At 41.7% G+C, this 16,527-nt stretch overlaps 1 protein-coding gene across 1 annotated transcript in view; it reads right to left on the reverse strand.

Annotated features, from left to right (window-relative positions):
* The window catches only part of GABRG1 (gamma-aminobutyric acid type A receptor subunit gamma1), a 71,597-nt gene that overhangs the window by 32,020 nt on the left and 23,050 nt on the right, over window positions 1–16,527 (reverse strand). The window contains exons 2-3 of the mRNA XM_028744256.2: window positions 10,161–10,309; window positions 5,920–5,987 (exon numbers count right to left, since the gene is read on the reverse strand). Of these exons, the coding sequence (XP_028600089.1) occupies window positions 5,920–5,987; window positions 10,161–10,309 (217 nt within the window). The remainder of the gene's footprint in view (window positions 1–5,919; window positions 5,988–10,160; window positions 10,310–16,527) is intronic.

The raw sequence follows: 16,527 nt of genomic DNA on the forward strand, positions 1-16,527 counted from the left end.
CTTGTAGGTGTATCTATGTACAATACATAGGCACACATTGCAACTCTTGAAATCTTCACACAAACAAACATTTCTCTCCCACTACCTTGCAGCATAATGAGGGACATTATGTAAAGTAAACAAGCCACACATGCTGGAATGGACTGACTGTTTTCTTCATTGTTTTTCCATTCTTGCATCTCCAACCTTGAGCACATAAGCATGATTTAGGAGGCAGGCTGTGCTGTAAACATCAAGTAAACAAACTCTGTTGAGTGACAGCACTAGAATTTATTGCGTCTGAAGCCCACCTCCTTGATCCACACAGAGCACAGTCACATAGACTTGTTGAAGTCTTTACTAGGGAGGGGCGTAGCAACTAATACTGTTTCCTTTCACTCTGTTCTGTTCCATTCCATTCTATCCTGTTGTGTGCCACTGCAAGAATTTTGTGACCAATGTTTTATGTAAAACCCACAGTTTTAACATAAAATATACACTTTCCAATGCAGCTATCCATATGCATTTCTTCACACAGCTTTTACATAAAATAGGTATTTTTGCGCACACTTTTTGCACAGTGAAAAAGAATAGTAAAACCCAAAGAAGTGCATGACTGGAATGGGATTTGTAGTTCGATCCAGAAGCAAGTTTTGGAACACCAGGCCAGGATGAGCCACTGCAAAAAGACCAAATTATTTTCCTGTCCCTAGACCAGGCATGGCCAAACTTGGCCCTCCAGATGTTTTGGGACTACAGTGGTACCTCAGGTTACATACACTTCAGGTTACATACGCTTCAGGTTACAGACTCCACTAACCCAGAAATAGTGCTTCAGGTTAAGAACTTTGCTTCAGGATGAGAACAGAAATTGTGCTCCAGCGGCGCGGCAGCAGCAGGAGGCCCCATTAGCTAAAGTGGTCTTCAGGTTAAGAACAGTTTCAGGTTAAGAACAGACCTCTGGAACGAATTAAGTACTTAACCTGAGGTACCACTGTACAACTCCCATCATCCCTGACCACTGGGCCCTGTTAGCTAGGAATGATGGGAGTTGTAGTCCCAAAACATCTGGAGGGCCAAGTTTGGCTATGCCTGGTCTAGACTTTACTTCTTGCTATGTAGAGCCAGCTCTAGGAGCAACAAAATAGCAACATCAGGCACTGCCACTCTCACTAAGACTGCCCTCAAAGAGGACAGTGGGAGCATGAAAAAGTTCCCAGGTTAAGGAGAGGGGGTCCCCACTGGAGATTCCGTGCCAAAGCCCCCAGAATTCCAGTTCTGGAGTGAGCATCCTGAAGCAGCTCACAAGCAATTCAAAATAGATGCTGTGGCGTTTGCCCCTAGGGTGTGTCAAAGAAAGAGTTAAAAATGGGTGTGATGTGATTGGCCAGTGAGAATGTGAGGGGGGAGTAAAAGATAAAGTGGGAGGTTTTGAAATGACAGTTGAGGTTTGGGAGTTGAGAGTTGAAGTTTGTCAGTTGGGAGTTAAGGCTTGGGTGTTGGAGAAGGAAGAGGGTGGAATAGGCAGTGGATTGGTTGAGCTGTATCGTGAGAGAGTGAGAGGAATTGTTAGGGAGTTAGATAGATAGTTGGGAATAATTCCGTTTGAAGTTGTTAGGAACTAAGATTTAAGAAACTGACAAGAGAAAAATAAACCGAAACCATACGCTTATTCCTGCACTTAAAAATAAACTTGATTATTTGTTTATGTTAACAACTGTCTGGACTCCGTGTGTCCCCGTGAGAAGCGGGGTGGTGGCAGCGAAGAGAGCAACCGCAGTGGTGGCACAGGGTCAATAGACCGTGAAACATCCAGGGGCCCTGTGTGATCGCCACAGATGCTACCAATGAAGCATGATTTTATACCAAGTTTAAATTAAGGGTATTTCTATGAAGAGGTGTCTAATTTAGGAAGTGATAAGAAACCAAGACCTACAAGTATCTCATGTTGTGATTATCACGGGCAGACCTCATTAGACATAAATTACAATGACCTTCAATGGCACCTCAGTCACCTGCGGGATAAAGATGCTGTACTACCCTGTCATTTTATTAACAGAGTTCACAAAAACATCAGTTTTGCAAGGTATTGGGGTGTTTTTTTAAAAAATGAAAAAGATACAACGCTAAAGCCCTATTCACAGGTAGTACATGATTGTATAGATGAGCCTTCCTCAAACCTCGTATCCTCCAAATATTTTGGGCTGCAACTCCCACCAGTCCACCTCAGGTGTCCTGGTCGCATGGAGCCTTTACTCTTAAGGAGAAAGATTTGCTTTGGGCTTTCTTTAGAGACATCCACACATATGACATGACTGTTGAAATACAAAGAGGTGACATCAGGGTAGAACTAAAAGCATGACCCCCACTCCATGCTTCTGAGTAGTCATGTTACTTTAGGTCAGGGGTAGCCAACACTGTAGCGCCCTCCAGCTTGTTGTTAGACTGCAACTCCTATTATCCCTGACAGTTGGCCATCTTGGCTGGGGCTGCTGGGAATTGTAATTCATAATATCTGGAGGGCTACCTCTTCCCTAGATACTGCACCTTTTGCCTTTGGTAAAATATAAAGGTGCTGATTAGGGACACGGGTGGTGCTCAGTCCCTGCTCCTGCCAACCTAGCAGTTCGAAAGCACCTCAAAGTGCAAGTAGATAAATAGGTACTGCTCTGGCGGGATGGTAAACGGCGTTTCCATGTGCTGCTCTGGTTCGCCAGAAGCGGCTTAGTCATGCTGGCCACATGACCCGGAAGCTGTACGTCGGCTCCCTCGGCCAGTAAAGCGAGATGAGCGCCACAACCCCAGAGTCGGCCACGACTGGACCTAATGGTCAGGGGTCCCTTTACCCTTTACCTTTTAAAGGTGCTGATTGCCTGAAGACTCACACATTTATGACAAACTAAAATGTTTGAGGGATTTGTGGTAAACTTTCTTACAGTACATAATTCTGCACAGGGATTTGCTATAGGGTGCAATCCTGTATACCCTTACCTGGAAATAAGTTTCATTGAATTCAATGGCACTTCTGTCATCTATGCTCTAGTAACTTCTAGGTTATACGTAGGGCTGCCTGCCTCTGAAGGCAGTTTGGAAACTTCAGCTGGTGCAGAATCCAGCCTCCGGGTTGCTCACAAGATGGTTTGCGCATATAACGCCAACCCGGCTGCCAATTAATTTCCTATTAATTCCCATGACCCATTGTCATGTTTGTCACGTTCATTAATTTCAGTGGGTCTACTCGGACTCGGACTAATGCAACCCACTGAGTAGTGTACTAATTGTGTTATTGATTACTTTGATTGCTAGATTGCATTTATATTGTCTTTTTGCTAAGGCGCCCAATTTAAAAATGGTATCAAATATAGAGCAACAGAGTCCTTTCAATCTGCTGTTATCAGGAGCTCTCTGGTCTGGGCCTCCTCATTTATGCCTTTCCTCTGGGCACTCTAATTGGTTTGTTGTACATCTTATTGTTTTGTTTTGGGATAAGTATCATGAATGCTGATAAAGAAATACCTTTTTTTAAAAAGGCATCTAGTGGTCACTACTCTAAAGGTAAAGGTAAAGGTACCCCTGCCCATACGGGCCAGTCTTGACAGACTCTAGGGTTGTGCGCTCATCTCACTCTATAGGCCGGGGGCCAGTGCTGTCCGCAGACACTTCCGGGTCACGTGGCCAGCGTGACGAAGCTGCTCTGGCGAGCCAGCGCAGCACACGGAACGCCGTTTACCTTCCCGCTAGTAAGCAGTCCCTATTTATCTACTTGCACCCGAGGGTGCTTTCGAACTGCTAGGTTGGCAGGCGCTGGGACCGAGCGACAGGAGCGCACCCCGCCGCGGGGATTCGAACCGCCGACCTTTCGATCGGCAAGTCCTAGGCGCTGAGGCTTTAACCCACAGCGCCACCCACATCCCTGGTCACTACTCTACCACCCATCAAATTTGTCCCCTTCCATGGACTCTGTCTTCCACAACATTTCCCCTTTAAATCCTGAAAATGAGATGCCTCTGAATAATGATACAATATTATACTGTGGAAAAGACAACAATGAGAAACAACAACATAAAATAAATGATTCAAGAGGGAAAATATATTGAGTAACGATGAATCCAGAACAAAATTGTGACCATAACTGACCTGGAAAAATGGTGTGAAAGAGAGCTCGGAAGTCTTTGGGGGTAAATATTTGGGGTAGCTTTTCAAAACAAGCCAACTGCAAAAGTTGGCAAAAACCCAGAAATGAATCTAAAAATTATTTCAAGTTCTTATGGTAATTTATTGAAGTAATTAATCTTTTAGCACTACCTATTCCCACTTACAGCTAAGTGTTATGCAAAGTTATCAAAATATTTTAGCAAACAAAACTCTTACCTGGAAATTATCATCTATTTTGAATGTTTTGAAAATGTAAGCTGTGAACTACGGTGTTTGGCATCAATCCCTGAATGCTAACACAAGCACCTTGCTGAATAACTATGCAGCCAAAAACATGGAAACAAACTCCACGAATTCTCTTAAAAGTTTGCTGCATATAGATTGTTGAAGCAAAGAGAAATAGGCAGACACTTAACACCTTGACAAAAATCAATCCCGTTTGTGACAGGGTTTCTTTCCCCCAACCCACCCTGCTGAACACTTACTTTTCTTTCTTTATTTTAAAATTTCTAAACTCTCTCAATCTGAATAGCTCCTCTCAGGATGGTTTACTACAAACACAGCTTTCTGAGCCATGGTTGCTATTCAGTATTGAGGGTTTTACCTGAGAGGGTCTCTTAAATAATTATTTAGGGGTGTCAAAGGCATTATGCATGATCCATAGGTTTTCTTCCTATGGCCATGGGAGTCAGTGTAGCTACAAGATCAGAAGCTCTGAAAAGGTACACACACACACACACGAGAGAGAGAGAGAGAGAGAGAGAGAGAGAGAGAGAGAGAACACAAAGCTGTCCAGAGCTGTGCTTAGAGGAGATCATTACTAGCTATGGACAAATGCCACCATTTGATGACTTGTGTTCCATTTTTGCATTAATCTTCAATTTAAAAAAAATCTTCATGAAAATTCACATCTAAATAACATATCTGAAAGTATTATATCTCAAAATACAAATTTTAAAATACGTTTTGATTTTTTAAAACAACAACAACAACAAAACAACAAAAACAACAACTGCACTACAACATTCAGAGAAGTGAAAAATCTGATTGATAGCAACATTTGAATCGGTGTTTTAGTTGTGAATCTCAGGACAGTCTGTATCAGAATTCACGAAGATGAAAGCCCTCTTTACATATTCTATATTAGTGTTAAACAAACATGTAAAGTGGGATCACAGTGACCCTTCTGATCACCCTCCACAAATTAGAGGGTGCTCTTTTGCATATTTTAGAATCCTAGAAAATCAGGGTTCTAAAACACAGTATGATCACAGTATGATCAGAATGTTGGGTCACCCTCCTACAATCAAAACTGCCTCAGTCCCAAATTGGAAGTCAAAAGCTACCTTACTAAAGCTTCAGCAGCATGCACATTTTTCTACCTTGCATATTTTAACAGCATAAGTACCTAAACAGTATTTGTTGGTATTTAAATATACTTAGATCATATTCCATTTTAGCCTAATTTAGTTTTGATCTGCCAAGCAGTCATTTCCAGATTGTCAGGAGGATACGAAGTAAAAGGGAGTCATTTGAATAAGGTTAGTGTAGTTCTATTTCAAATGTTGCCTTTGTCTTCTATGACTCTTAATTCAGCTAGATTTTCCTTGATAACAAAAGTAGCTTCTAAAGAATACTTGATGTCTCAGCTATCTCAGTCAAAATAATAGTCGCTTTTCAAAAGCACAAGGTTACCTTATCTCTTGATAGCGTGATGGATTGGAAAGCAGATGGATATCAAAAAATAATCTTACCTTGGAAGTTCTATAATAACCATAAACTTACCATATTAATTGGATCGACCGGACCAATGCTGTTAACATAGACATCAGTTTCAATTACTGTAGTTCTCACTAAACAAAACAGTAAGCATAATTCCATGTGAAATGCAGTGCTTCCTTTGTTGTCTAGTAATGCAATTTTTTTGTTAATCAATAGAAGACCACACCATTAGTCTTCCTAATGCATCCCTTTCTGTGGACATACAGCTTCATGGGCATTGTACACAGCTTGGTATTGGCCTTCAGATGGTATGCTATGCTACTATGCTGGGCACACTGCAACATGCCTGGCCATTTTTAACAATGGGGTACCCTTCCACACCTCATGTTGGCATCCAGTTGACCACTGCTCTCCAGGCCCACAGCAGGCTATTCTATGGGAGCTCAAGCTCTGCAAGCCCAACGTCCCAGGTTCAGTACCCCATAACTCCAGGTTACAATGGAACAGGTAAATGATGATGCACCTAGGACCCTGAGAAACAGGTGTCACTCAGAATAGACAATACACCCTTGTGCAAATTAATTGAAACAAAGCATGTTTTCCATCTGACTCGTAATCCTGTACTCAAAACAAACACGAAAAGTCAGTTGATCATTATGGTGTTGGAAGCCTGCAGCCAGTAGAAGGAATGATGCGCTCGCCACAATATATTGAGGTTCTACGAAAGAGAGTTATTCCAGAGCTGGAAAAGAGGTATCCTGACGGTACTGGGATATTGCAGCAAGACCTAGCCCCCTGTCACACATTGAAAGTGGTGAAGAAATTCATGACAGAGCAGCAAATATAGGTACTTGATTGGCCAGGGAATTCCCCGGACGTAAATCCCATTGAAAATTTGTGGGCTATATGCAGAAGTCGCCTCCGTGCTGTAGACTGTACGACTACGGAGAAGCTCATTCAGGCACTGATTCAAGTGTGGTACAGGGATCTGAAAATCAACAGTGACTATTCGAAACTAGTAGACTCCATGCCAAACCGTGTTCAAATGCTGCTTTAAAATAGTGGCGGTCATATCCGTTACTAATGTACGTACAGTATATGTGAGTTTTGTACATGTATATGTGAGTTTTGTAGAATAAACTACATTGTTTGTTTCAATTAGTTTGCACAAGGGTGTAAAAGGCTACATGGACCAATAGTCTGATAGTATAAGGGAGTTCCTTATGTACTCCAACATGGAACATTAGAGGAGCACATAGAGGAAACAGCTGTTGAATGCCCATATGTGGTGCATGGAAGGGTTCCCTGCTATATAATGTAGCCAGCTAGGCAGAGGTTTTGCTGGCATATCAGCAGCATCCCTGCAGAAGGTTGGCAGAGGAAGAAGAGAAAGTTTCAGACCTCCTCCTGAAAACACAGAGTTGCTTGCCTACTGCTCTGCACATTTGGGAGGGGGTAGATCAGGCCAAACACCTGTAATTTATCGATTTTATAATGTTCTTAATATAAGCATCATGCTTCGGTGGAACACCTCATGTAAAACTTTGCTCCTCTATTTATGTTCAGACCCAATGCACGCAGAAGTCTCACTGAACTGAATGGGTCTTATTCCAAGGCAAGTACAGTGGTGCCCCGCAAGACGAATGCCTCGCAAGACGAAAAACTCGCTAGACCAAAGGGTTTTCCGTTTTTTGAGTCGTTCCGCAAGACGAATTTCCCTATGGGCTTGCTTCGCAAGACGAAACGTCTTGCGAGTTCCTGTGAGTTTGTTTCCTTTTTCTTAAAGCCGCTAAGCCGTTAATAGCCGCTAAGCTGCTAAGCCGCTAATAGCCCCTAAGCCGCTAATAGCCGCTAAGCCTCTAATAGCCGTGCTTCGCAAGACGAAAAAAACACAAGACGAAGAGACTCGCGGAACAGATTAATTTCGTCTTGCGAGGCACCACTGTACTGTAGGACTGCAACCTTAGTTGACATAAAATATTGTTTATTAACATGGATCATATTAAAACACTGGGGGGAAAGATAGGTTTTTTTAAGCTTTTAAAGCTGGGGCACAGGGAGCGGATGGCAAGCATCCATACTCCAAATTATGATTAATGCACAAAAGTAACAAATGGGTAAAACCAATCAAATGCACCACTAATTATGCAGCCTGCAAATTAATACATTGAAAACACAAAACCAATTCTTTCCTCTCAATATGTTCTTAGCAAAGATAGGTTTAGAAAATCCATTAGCTTCTTCAGCCCTCATAATTGTATCCCGACCAAAGCACAACTCAGGTTTATTAATATCTTTTCAGCTAGACTCTTGATCAATACACAACACCGGGCACAAAATCAATCACTTATATGAAAGAACAGTGACTCAGAACTTAATTGTTATGTTGCAGAGTAGTTTCAAACTTAACTTCAAAGAAAATATCTTCACCAGCCCACTCCCCTGTCCTTGTCTGCCTGAGCAATAATACATTTAATTGTGAATTTCTCTCTGCCCGGGAGCCACCTGGGACATACACATAAACTTTAAAAACTATACTACACATTTCACAGCCCACCCCAAATCCAACAAAATGGTTTGGGTAGCAATGTTATCAATGTCATCTCCAGATAATCTCAATAGCTAATGAGCAACAGTTGTCATTTGAGCCTATCTCCTTGTGCCATAAGAAAGGTGGTTCCTCACTCTGAAAGCAGACTTAATTATTTTTCAGGTATCGTATGCAAGCAGCGTCCATTGCTGCAGTTGGGGTGGGATGTAGGTGTGTGGCTTCAGGTTGCTTTCCCTAGGTGCAAAATAGGATAGAAATGTGACTATGATCAATTAAGCAATTAAAGAAGTGTAATCAAAAGAGGAACTTTCAGCACGGAAGAGTTTAGTGATTTGTTTGTCTTTTTATCTGGACTATGGGGGTCGTATAAGCCAGGAATAACTTTACAATAAAATCAGTATATTGAATCTCTGCTTTTAATAGACACACAGGTCCGACTTTCAAAATGCAATGCATTCCCAAGAAATTGTTCATTAGGCAAGTGTTCACATAATGCGCTGAGGGTTTCCACTATTTCCTATGGGAACATTTCTAATTTGTTGCATCTCCCTCCTGGCCCAGGTTTCTGCCAGAAACTGCTGCAGTCAACCAGCAAAAGGCAAACAAAGGAAAGACTGATTTGTCCAAACTCTCCTTCTCCCTCCATGGTTTCAGCCCAATATGGCTGCCGCTGACCAGCAAAGCACAAACAAGTAAGGAAGTGGGCAAATCCCAGCTGTTCAGATATCCGAATCCTCAGTTGTTGTAGCGAGGCTTGGGTATAATTATTTTTGTTTCGATAACTGAAATTTTGGATAATGAGTGTTCCACTAGCAGGTCTTACATGCATTACATTAAACAGACACTTTGTGATAAGTTGGATCCTCCTAACAGAGGGTCCATGTTGTGCTCAGCCCTGGAACTCTTCCCCCAATTGGCTTGTGGGCGGGGCTTGCCCCGATCCAAGCCGGTGGTGCCACAGTTATGCCAATGGCCTTTAGCCAATCAGCAGCATGGCAAGGTTGGGGGTATTTATTTGGCAGCGCAACGTAGGGACCTCCTTTTGCTTCGCGCTGCCGAACACCCGCCCACCCACCCGTTAATTAGGTCATGTTTGGCCTTGCTTTGGACTTCGGTTGGTCGCCTGTTTTGGAACGGGGGCCAGGTAGGAATTTTGTTCAATGTGGCAGATTGGCTGTGGCCACTTGGTTTTTGCCTACCTCTTAGCAATCGTCACAACTTTGTAAGGTTTGGCGGTTAGGCATTGGTTTAGGGGAATGTGGGGAGGGGAGGTGCGGCCATCACCTGCCCCTCCAATGAATAGGGTATTCTGTTAGAGGAATCTGGGGGTCTGGATCTTGTCCGAAGCCTGGAGAGGGGCTAGGGCCATGCCAGGACCCCCGGGAAACCCAGGGGTAAGCACCAGTCAATATACATTGATGGAGCTCCCCTTGCTGGTAGTTTACCCTTCCAGGCTTCCTCCAGGGGCAGGAGCCAATTATAGTTTTGATACCAATGCCTAAGTCAATACCAGTCACATTTGTGTATTTAATAAAGTTGTGGCCAAAATTTGCCCATTAACATTTAAACTAAATTCTGTCTCCACTGTGTCTTTATTTCCATGGGGGATGGGTTTGGGGGCTCGGAGCACAGTTATCCCAGAATTAGAGGCCTAATCCAGTATGCTACCAAGATATGTCAAGAACAAAACCAGGTGTTGCCAAGATGTATTCAATATATATTCTTTTAAAACTGAAATTTTAATACCACTTACCTCCAATATCTGGTCGGAGTTTATTATCATAGCCTTGGAGTAAAGAGTTCAGTATATGAGTGACATCTCCTTCGTGAATCTTTGGAGCAAGCACCCATGTTTTGTTCACAGTTAGGTCTTCGTCATCTTCATCATCTGCTTTATCCATGCTAATGGTAGTTCAATGAAAGGTTGGGAGAGGGAAAATAATAGAACTTAGCAGTGTGAGGAATGAAATATTCAACAATCAGTGTTGCATAAAATAAATACGCAAAAGCATTATAATAGCAGCAGTTAGGGTCACAATGAAACAAAAAAATGGGTTAAAAAATAAAATTAACTGTTCATTCCTAGCCCAACTATCTTCATTTTCCTGAAAAATCAGTCAACTTGATCCCAGTGAAGTTGTATAATTGAAACTATGCATTTTAGTGACATTATCAGAACTAGAGGGGGATAGTACCACAGGTCTGTAACAGCAACTCCCAATATAATTTATAGGGGGTTTACTCATGCATGTTTTCCTTCACCTTAAAAACTCCTGAGAATTTTTTAAAAAGAATTTTATTAAAAATCTGTAACTATTTTCTTTTGACACAAGTGAGTAAAATTTGCAAGCACGCTAGTCCCTCAAGAGTAGATACAACCTGCCAAATTATAGGCAAATATGTTCAGGGGGTTTTGTGTTGCGTAGTTTCAAATTTTAATTATTATTTTTAAGGAAATGTTGACAATATTTGTTTTATTCTGAAGCAGAATTGAATGAAATTTGTAGGCAAGGTCACCCCTTCTGAGGACATGGACAATGCCAAATTTCCAATGGATAGCAGAAGTATTTTTCTGCTAGGGCAGCCGTTGCTGTTTTGGGGTGGGTAATCTCCACCAGCATTCTGTGAGCAATGAGTCTGAGAACTTCAGGCAAGACAGAGGCACTCATAGCTAAGAAATCCACTGAACTGCAGTTAAAGAGACTCAGGGGCTTTTGCACTAGTTGATTTGTGAATGAGACGTGCCAAAAGGGATTTGATTTCCAGGTATAATAAGTTATAATTCACCCGGAATACAAACTCGCCTGTCAATCGCAATGGAGTTCTCCCTTCCCCCATCACCCCACCCTGGTACTATTCTATATATGATAAAATCTTTCCTTCAACTCAGGCCACCTTCTGCTGATCCCACTTTGCCCCAGACAAGCCACAACTCTTTCTGAGGTACCCTGCTTGGGCTCTGGATTCATCTGAATCAAATGCACATCCTTGCTATTAAGGTATGTACTACATTTACGATCCATGTTTCTGCTAATTCATCCAAGGTGGTTTACAATTTAAAATAGTGTTCTGTTCTAATATAGGCAATACAAAAAGGGAAGTGGGATGGGCAGGAAAGAGGAAAACAAACAAATCCAGGTATCAGTTCTTACACAGTTGTATTCTCATTTTTTATATATGCATAGAAGGGGTAAAAGATGCTGTCCTTCATTGAGAGAGATGGCATTTGGCACCTGCTATGCAGAGATATCCTTCGTTTTTAAAAAAAAAAAAATCCCCAAATTTTTAATATTTATACCTTATAGATTTTTACACTTTTAAATACAAACTTGATATTACACAGACTAAAACAAGGCAGATTTTTTTAAAAAATGAAGACAACGTATATATAATGCTCTTAACAAATTTAGATTGTCGCAAGGTAATCAGAAGGTAATTGTAGCTTTTATGTACATTAAAAAAAATCAACGGATGAAATTTGTTCTTTCCAGACTGCTGAGTAATCTATTTCGTTATTAAGTTATTCCAGGTTTTCCTATACCAAAGTACCATAATAGGCAGCATACACTTTTGTTCGTGGAATGAAATCCTACATTTTATTTTGCCAGTTTCCTTCATTTTGCCATGTTTTTTTTCCCTTGCACTGCAGCCCACAGCCTTCCAGCATATCCCCTTTTCAAGCTGTGGCATGCTGAGCACTTTGCTCAAATTGCTCCAGGACATTCAATCATGTTAGAAGGATTATCTCCCATTCTTCCCTCAGAGATCCAAATCATCACCTGAATGGCTCTCCAGGCTGGCAATGGCAATCGTTATCAAGCCAGAAGCTTCCATATGGAAAGTACAAAGTTAGACTAGCTGCGTGTTCAAGTTTGCCTAGTTCTCACTTCCAAAAAGTATTTTAATGGATTCATAGGAGAGGGTCCAAAAACCCAGGCAGATAGTTCCATACTGTTAAGTTGTGGGTGAACATATCAGACGACACAGCGATTCTTCAAACAGCTCTTGTTTATTCACAGGCCAGAACAGAACTGAACTGAAGGGTTCAGCCAGCCTGCTTATATAGAGCTCCAGTACAACGTAACTGTAACAACTTTCTAAAACTATCCAATCACTGAACATCACTTTCGATCCCTTATTTGCATAACTATCTACAGTATCCCCCTGCTGGCCCAGGGTGAGACTTCTGTACATAACATATACTTCCAACAGGGCTGTGGATTTGTGTTTCTTAAACAGCTGTCCTCTTACTCCAAATGGTAAACTGCTTTCAAAATGGGGGGTGGCATTCAAAAGGAGTTGGCTATATGGATGGTGGGGGGGATTAGTCTAGCGTTCAATGAAAACAAATCAAACACCCCCCTTGGCATGCACATGCTTATCTATTAATCTTGGACATTATTATGATGTCCCCAAATGAGGACAGTTAGCAAGTAAATTAGTTGTTCACAAATACATTACTGCTAGACTCAATATAATTCTGTTGAATTATTATCTGCATACTCTTATCAAGATGGAAAAAAAGGAAGGAGCTGCAGAGTGAAAACAATTGCATGTCCATTTATTACTTACCCTTCAGTTGGATAAAGTATAAATTGCTGTTTTGCAAATACACGCAAGGGGGGGGGGGAATGGGCAACAGCTTGAGCGTGTCTGCAAATTCATTCAGATGATCCCCTCAAAGGTCAAAGAATGCCTAGAAGTAATTTTCTCTCTATTTGAATCAAATGAGTGTGGACTTTAAATATTCCTCCAGTGCTAAAGTTTGCAATCTCCATTACTCATTCCAATAAATTTTCAAGCAATTGCTGGAGGCTTGAAGTCAAACAAAGTGCACCCAAACTGAAAGTGGTAACCACAGCAGTGATGAGCATATCTTGACAGGCAGACAATGGTGAGCATTAATTAATGCGCAGAATGCACATATAGAATGGAGAGAAAACCATTATAAACCTAAGTTAAACACGGTTGTTTCTGAGGGGGGGGGGAGGAATCCTAATATTTTGTAAACATATATTATTGCTGCTTCTTAGTTTCAACAGAGTACTGCCCAATCCAGAAATCTCTCTCTGTGTGTGTAAGTCTGTTACAAAATGGTACAACCTTTACCAATGGAAAATATGGATCTCCGTACACAAAAAATGATTTCATGAATCTGCTTCCTCCACCGAAATGAGTGACCCAAGAAGAGATCAGGGCCACTGTACTGCAATTGCATCCTGCATTGTAGATCCCTCATTGAGAAAAGGGTTGGATCCTTTAAAGAATGCATTAAGTATAAAGTAGCATATAAATAAATTAAACAAATAAATAGGTGACCTTCGAAGTCCCTTCCAGTTCAAAAATTCTATTATTCTAAGGCAGTTCTGTGCAGGTTCCCATATCTTGGAATGATGGCGTCTAAAATATAGACACACTTTTACTCTCGCAAGATTGAATGTATTGCCCTTGGCTGTACTTGAAGGACAATTCCAACAGATTCCACACGGAAAATGTTTATGTCCCTGTGGAGATGGCAGTACCAAATCAGTGGCGCATGTCCTTCTGGCTTGCACTCTTTATAAAGACCTGAGGAATGAGGTTATCACCCCTCTTTTATTGTCCATTCTGGGTCGCCCAGCCACTGCTACAGTGTCCTTTCTCTTGGCAGATCAAGATGAGCAGGTGACAGCAAAGGTGGCAAGGTTTTTAGCTGGGGCAATCAGAATAAGATTGACTATTGATTCAAAACCCTAAAATGTATTTTATATGATTGACTTTTTATTTCTATTCTTTGTATATATTATTGTTGTCTTATTGCTATGGCCGATGGCTGACGCAAATAAAGATTCATTCATTCATTCCTTTCTGGAACTGATGGCTAGATCAGGGTGTTTGACTTTCCAAAAGGAATAGCATTATGGATTCAGTAACTGTGAGAGTAGTCTTTTATTCATACAATGGTTTTTATTTGGGTAGAATTGCACTTCCACAAAATAAATTAAGTTTCCATGTCTTTTTAAAGGATTAACAGAGAGCTAGAAAACTAACCTGAACATTATATGAAGAGTGGATGCAAAGAAAGGCAATACTGTAGAAATATTCTGTAAAGTCAACCCTACATCTTGAATGTTTTTGATTTTCAATGTTTATTCTTTTTGTTTGATGCATTAGCAAACTGCATTGTTGAATGCAATTTCTATTTAGCACATCTTTCCAATCTGTTGCTATCCCTCATCCTAGCCTCTCCCATCCCCAATATCCCACTATCTTTCCTTCCTCATTTCCCACCCCATCATATCCCACTCTGTAAATGGGCAAAAGAGGAGGGTGGGAGGAAACTGCAGGTAGATGTGAATATAACTTTACATGGCAAAGCAACACTACCAAACTAATGGAAAACAAGATGTTCAAAGAGTTATCTAAAAAATTAAGCTGTTTTAATAATAGGAGATAGATGGTGTAATGACCAAGTGTGTTGCTGGCAGTTCTGTTTTTGAAAGTGTGAAAATAGCTTGCCTTCTAACTACTGTATTTTTCACTCTATAAGACACACTTTTTCCCTCTTAAAAAGTAAGGGGAAATGTGTGTGCGTCTTATGGAGCGAATGCAGGCTGCGAGGCTATCCCAGAAGCCAGAACAGCGAGAGGGATTGTAGCGCAGTGCTCCCTCTTGTTGTTCTAGCTTCTGGCTTAGCCGCGCAAAGCCTCTTCAGGGCACGGGGAGCCTTCATCCCGCTGCCCTGAGGAGGCTTCGCGCAGCTATCCCAGAAGCCAGAACAGTGAGAGGGGTCACTGTGCAGCGCTCCCTCTTGCTGTTCTAGCTTCTGGCTTAGCCCCTCTGTCCCTTCCCCCACCTCCTGACGGGCTTCCCTTCTCCCTTCCCGGGGGAAAAGCCTGCAAGCGCCGCACACACGCAGCTCGTGGAAGGGAGCGCTGAGCAGAGCCTGGGATGCATACAGGCTCTGCTCAGCGCTCCCTTTAAAGAATATTTTTTTTCTTGCATTCCCCCTCTAAAAACTAGGTGTTTCTTATGGTCAGGTGTGTCTTATGGAGCGAAAAATACGGTACCTGAGTGATGCTACATAGCACTGAGAATCATGTAGGCATGTATAAATATAAACTGCAAAGTGATCACACAGATTACTGAGATGCGGATGTGATGCTTTACATACTTGTACACCTTATATTCATTATTGTTATAGTGTGTGCTGCTGCTGCTAATTTGTTGAGAAAGAGAAGGCTGGAATACAGACTTCTGACTTCTCCAGATCCCACTCACCCCACACAAAAGTACAAGCATGCCTGATCATGTCCTTTGCTCCACCCTTTACAAAAGCAATATCCCCAATAATTAATGAGATGGTGAGCAGGTAATTTTCTTCTTTTTCTAACCCTCATCACCTGTTCCTTAGTGATTTATCCATCCCCCATGAAGATGAATGGTAAGCATTTATTTACACAAAGCCATGTAAAGCAGTATATGTTGGATGGCTGCTCTAAGAGCTGCTCCAAAGTAACTCCTATTGGATTCAATGGGATTTACTCCCAGGTAAAGGTGGTTAGGACTGAAGGCCAGGTCTGTTCTCACTTTCCATGGTGAGACCCCTCATTTAAAACGTGATCCTGTCTGCAGTTCCATTTCTGGAACACAGGGAATGGTGAGCTGCCCACATAAAACTCTTTGTAATTTAATAAGGGAGAATCATTGCCGGGAAAGTTCAGCTTCAGAATATGACTGCTGTGTAAACTGCAAATTAATAATAATAATAAAAGTATGCGAAGTCTAAATGAGGAGGGTGCCTGTGCCATATCTTGAGAAAAAGTAGGGCACTCTTGGATGCAGGTTCGCCAGGGGGATTTTGAACCACCCACAAGGCTTTTGAGAGTCTCTCTGCTGCTCCTTTGAACGAACGAGATAATGAGTATGATTGAATTAATGACAAATGCATATTAGTAAATCTCATCACTATAGCCACAAAATCAGCATTCTGCATTACTGGGGCGAGGGTGGCGGAGAGCTAATCCTCCAACTAGTCATTTAGAAACAGGCCTTCATTGTCTGCTGCACACGTCTATGCCTCGAGGATGCTTCAGCGAGTGCCAATTTATGCTTAACGTTTTGAACGCCGGTAGAAACAG

Source organism: Podarcis muralis, chromosome 9, assembly GCF_964188315.1.
Source record: "Podarcis muralis chromosome 9, rPodMur119.hap1.1, whole genome shotgun sequence".
In the NCBI taxonomy this organism is placed as follows: domain Eukaryota; kingdom Metazoa; phylum Chordata; class Lepidosauria; order Squamata; family Lacertidae; genus Podarcis; species Podarcis muralis.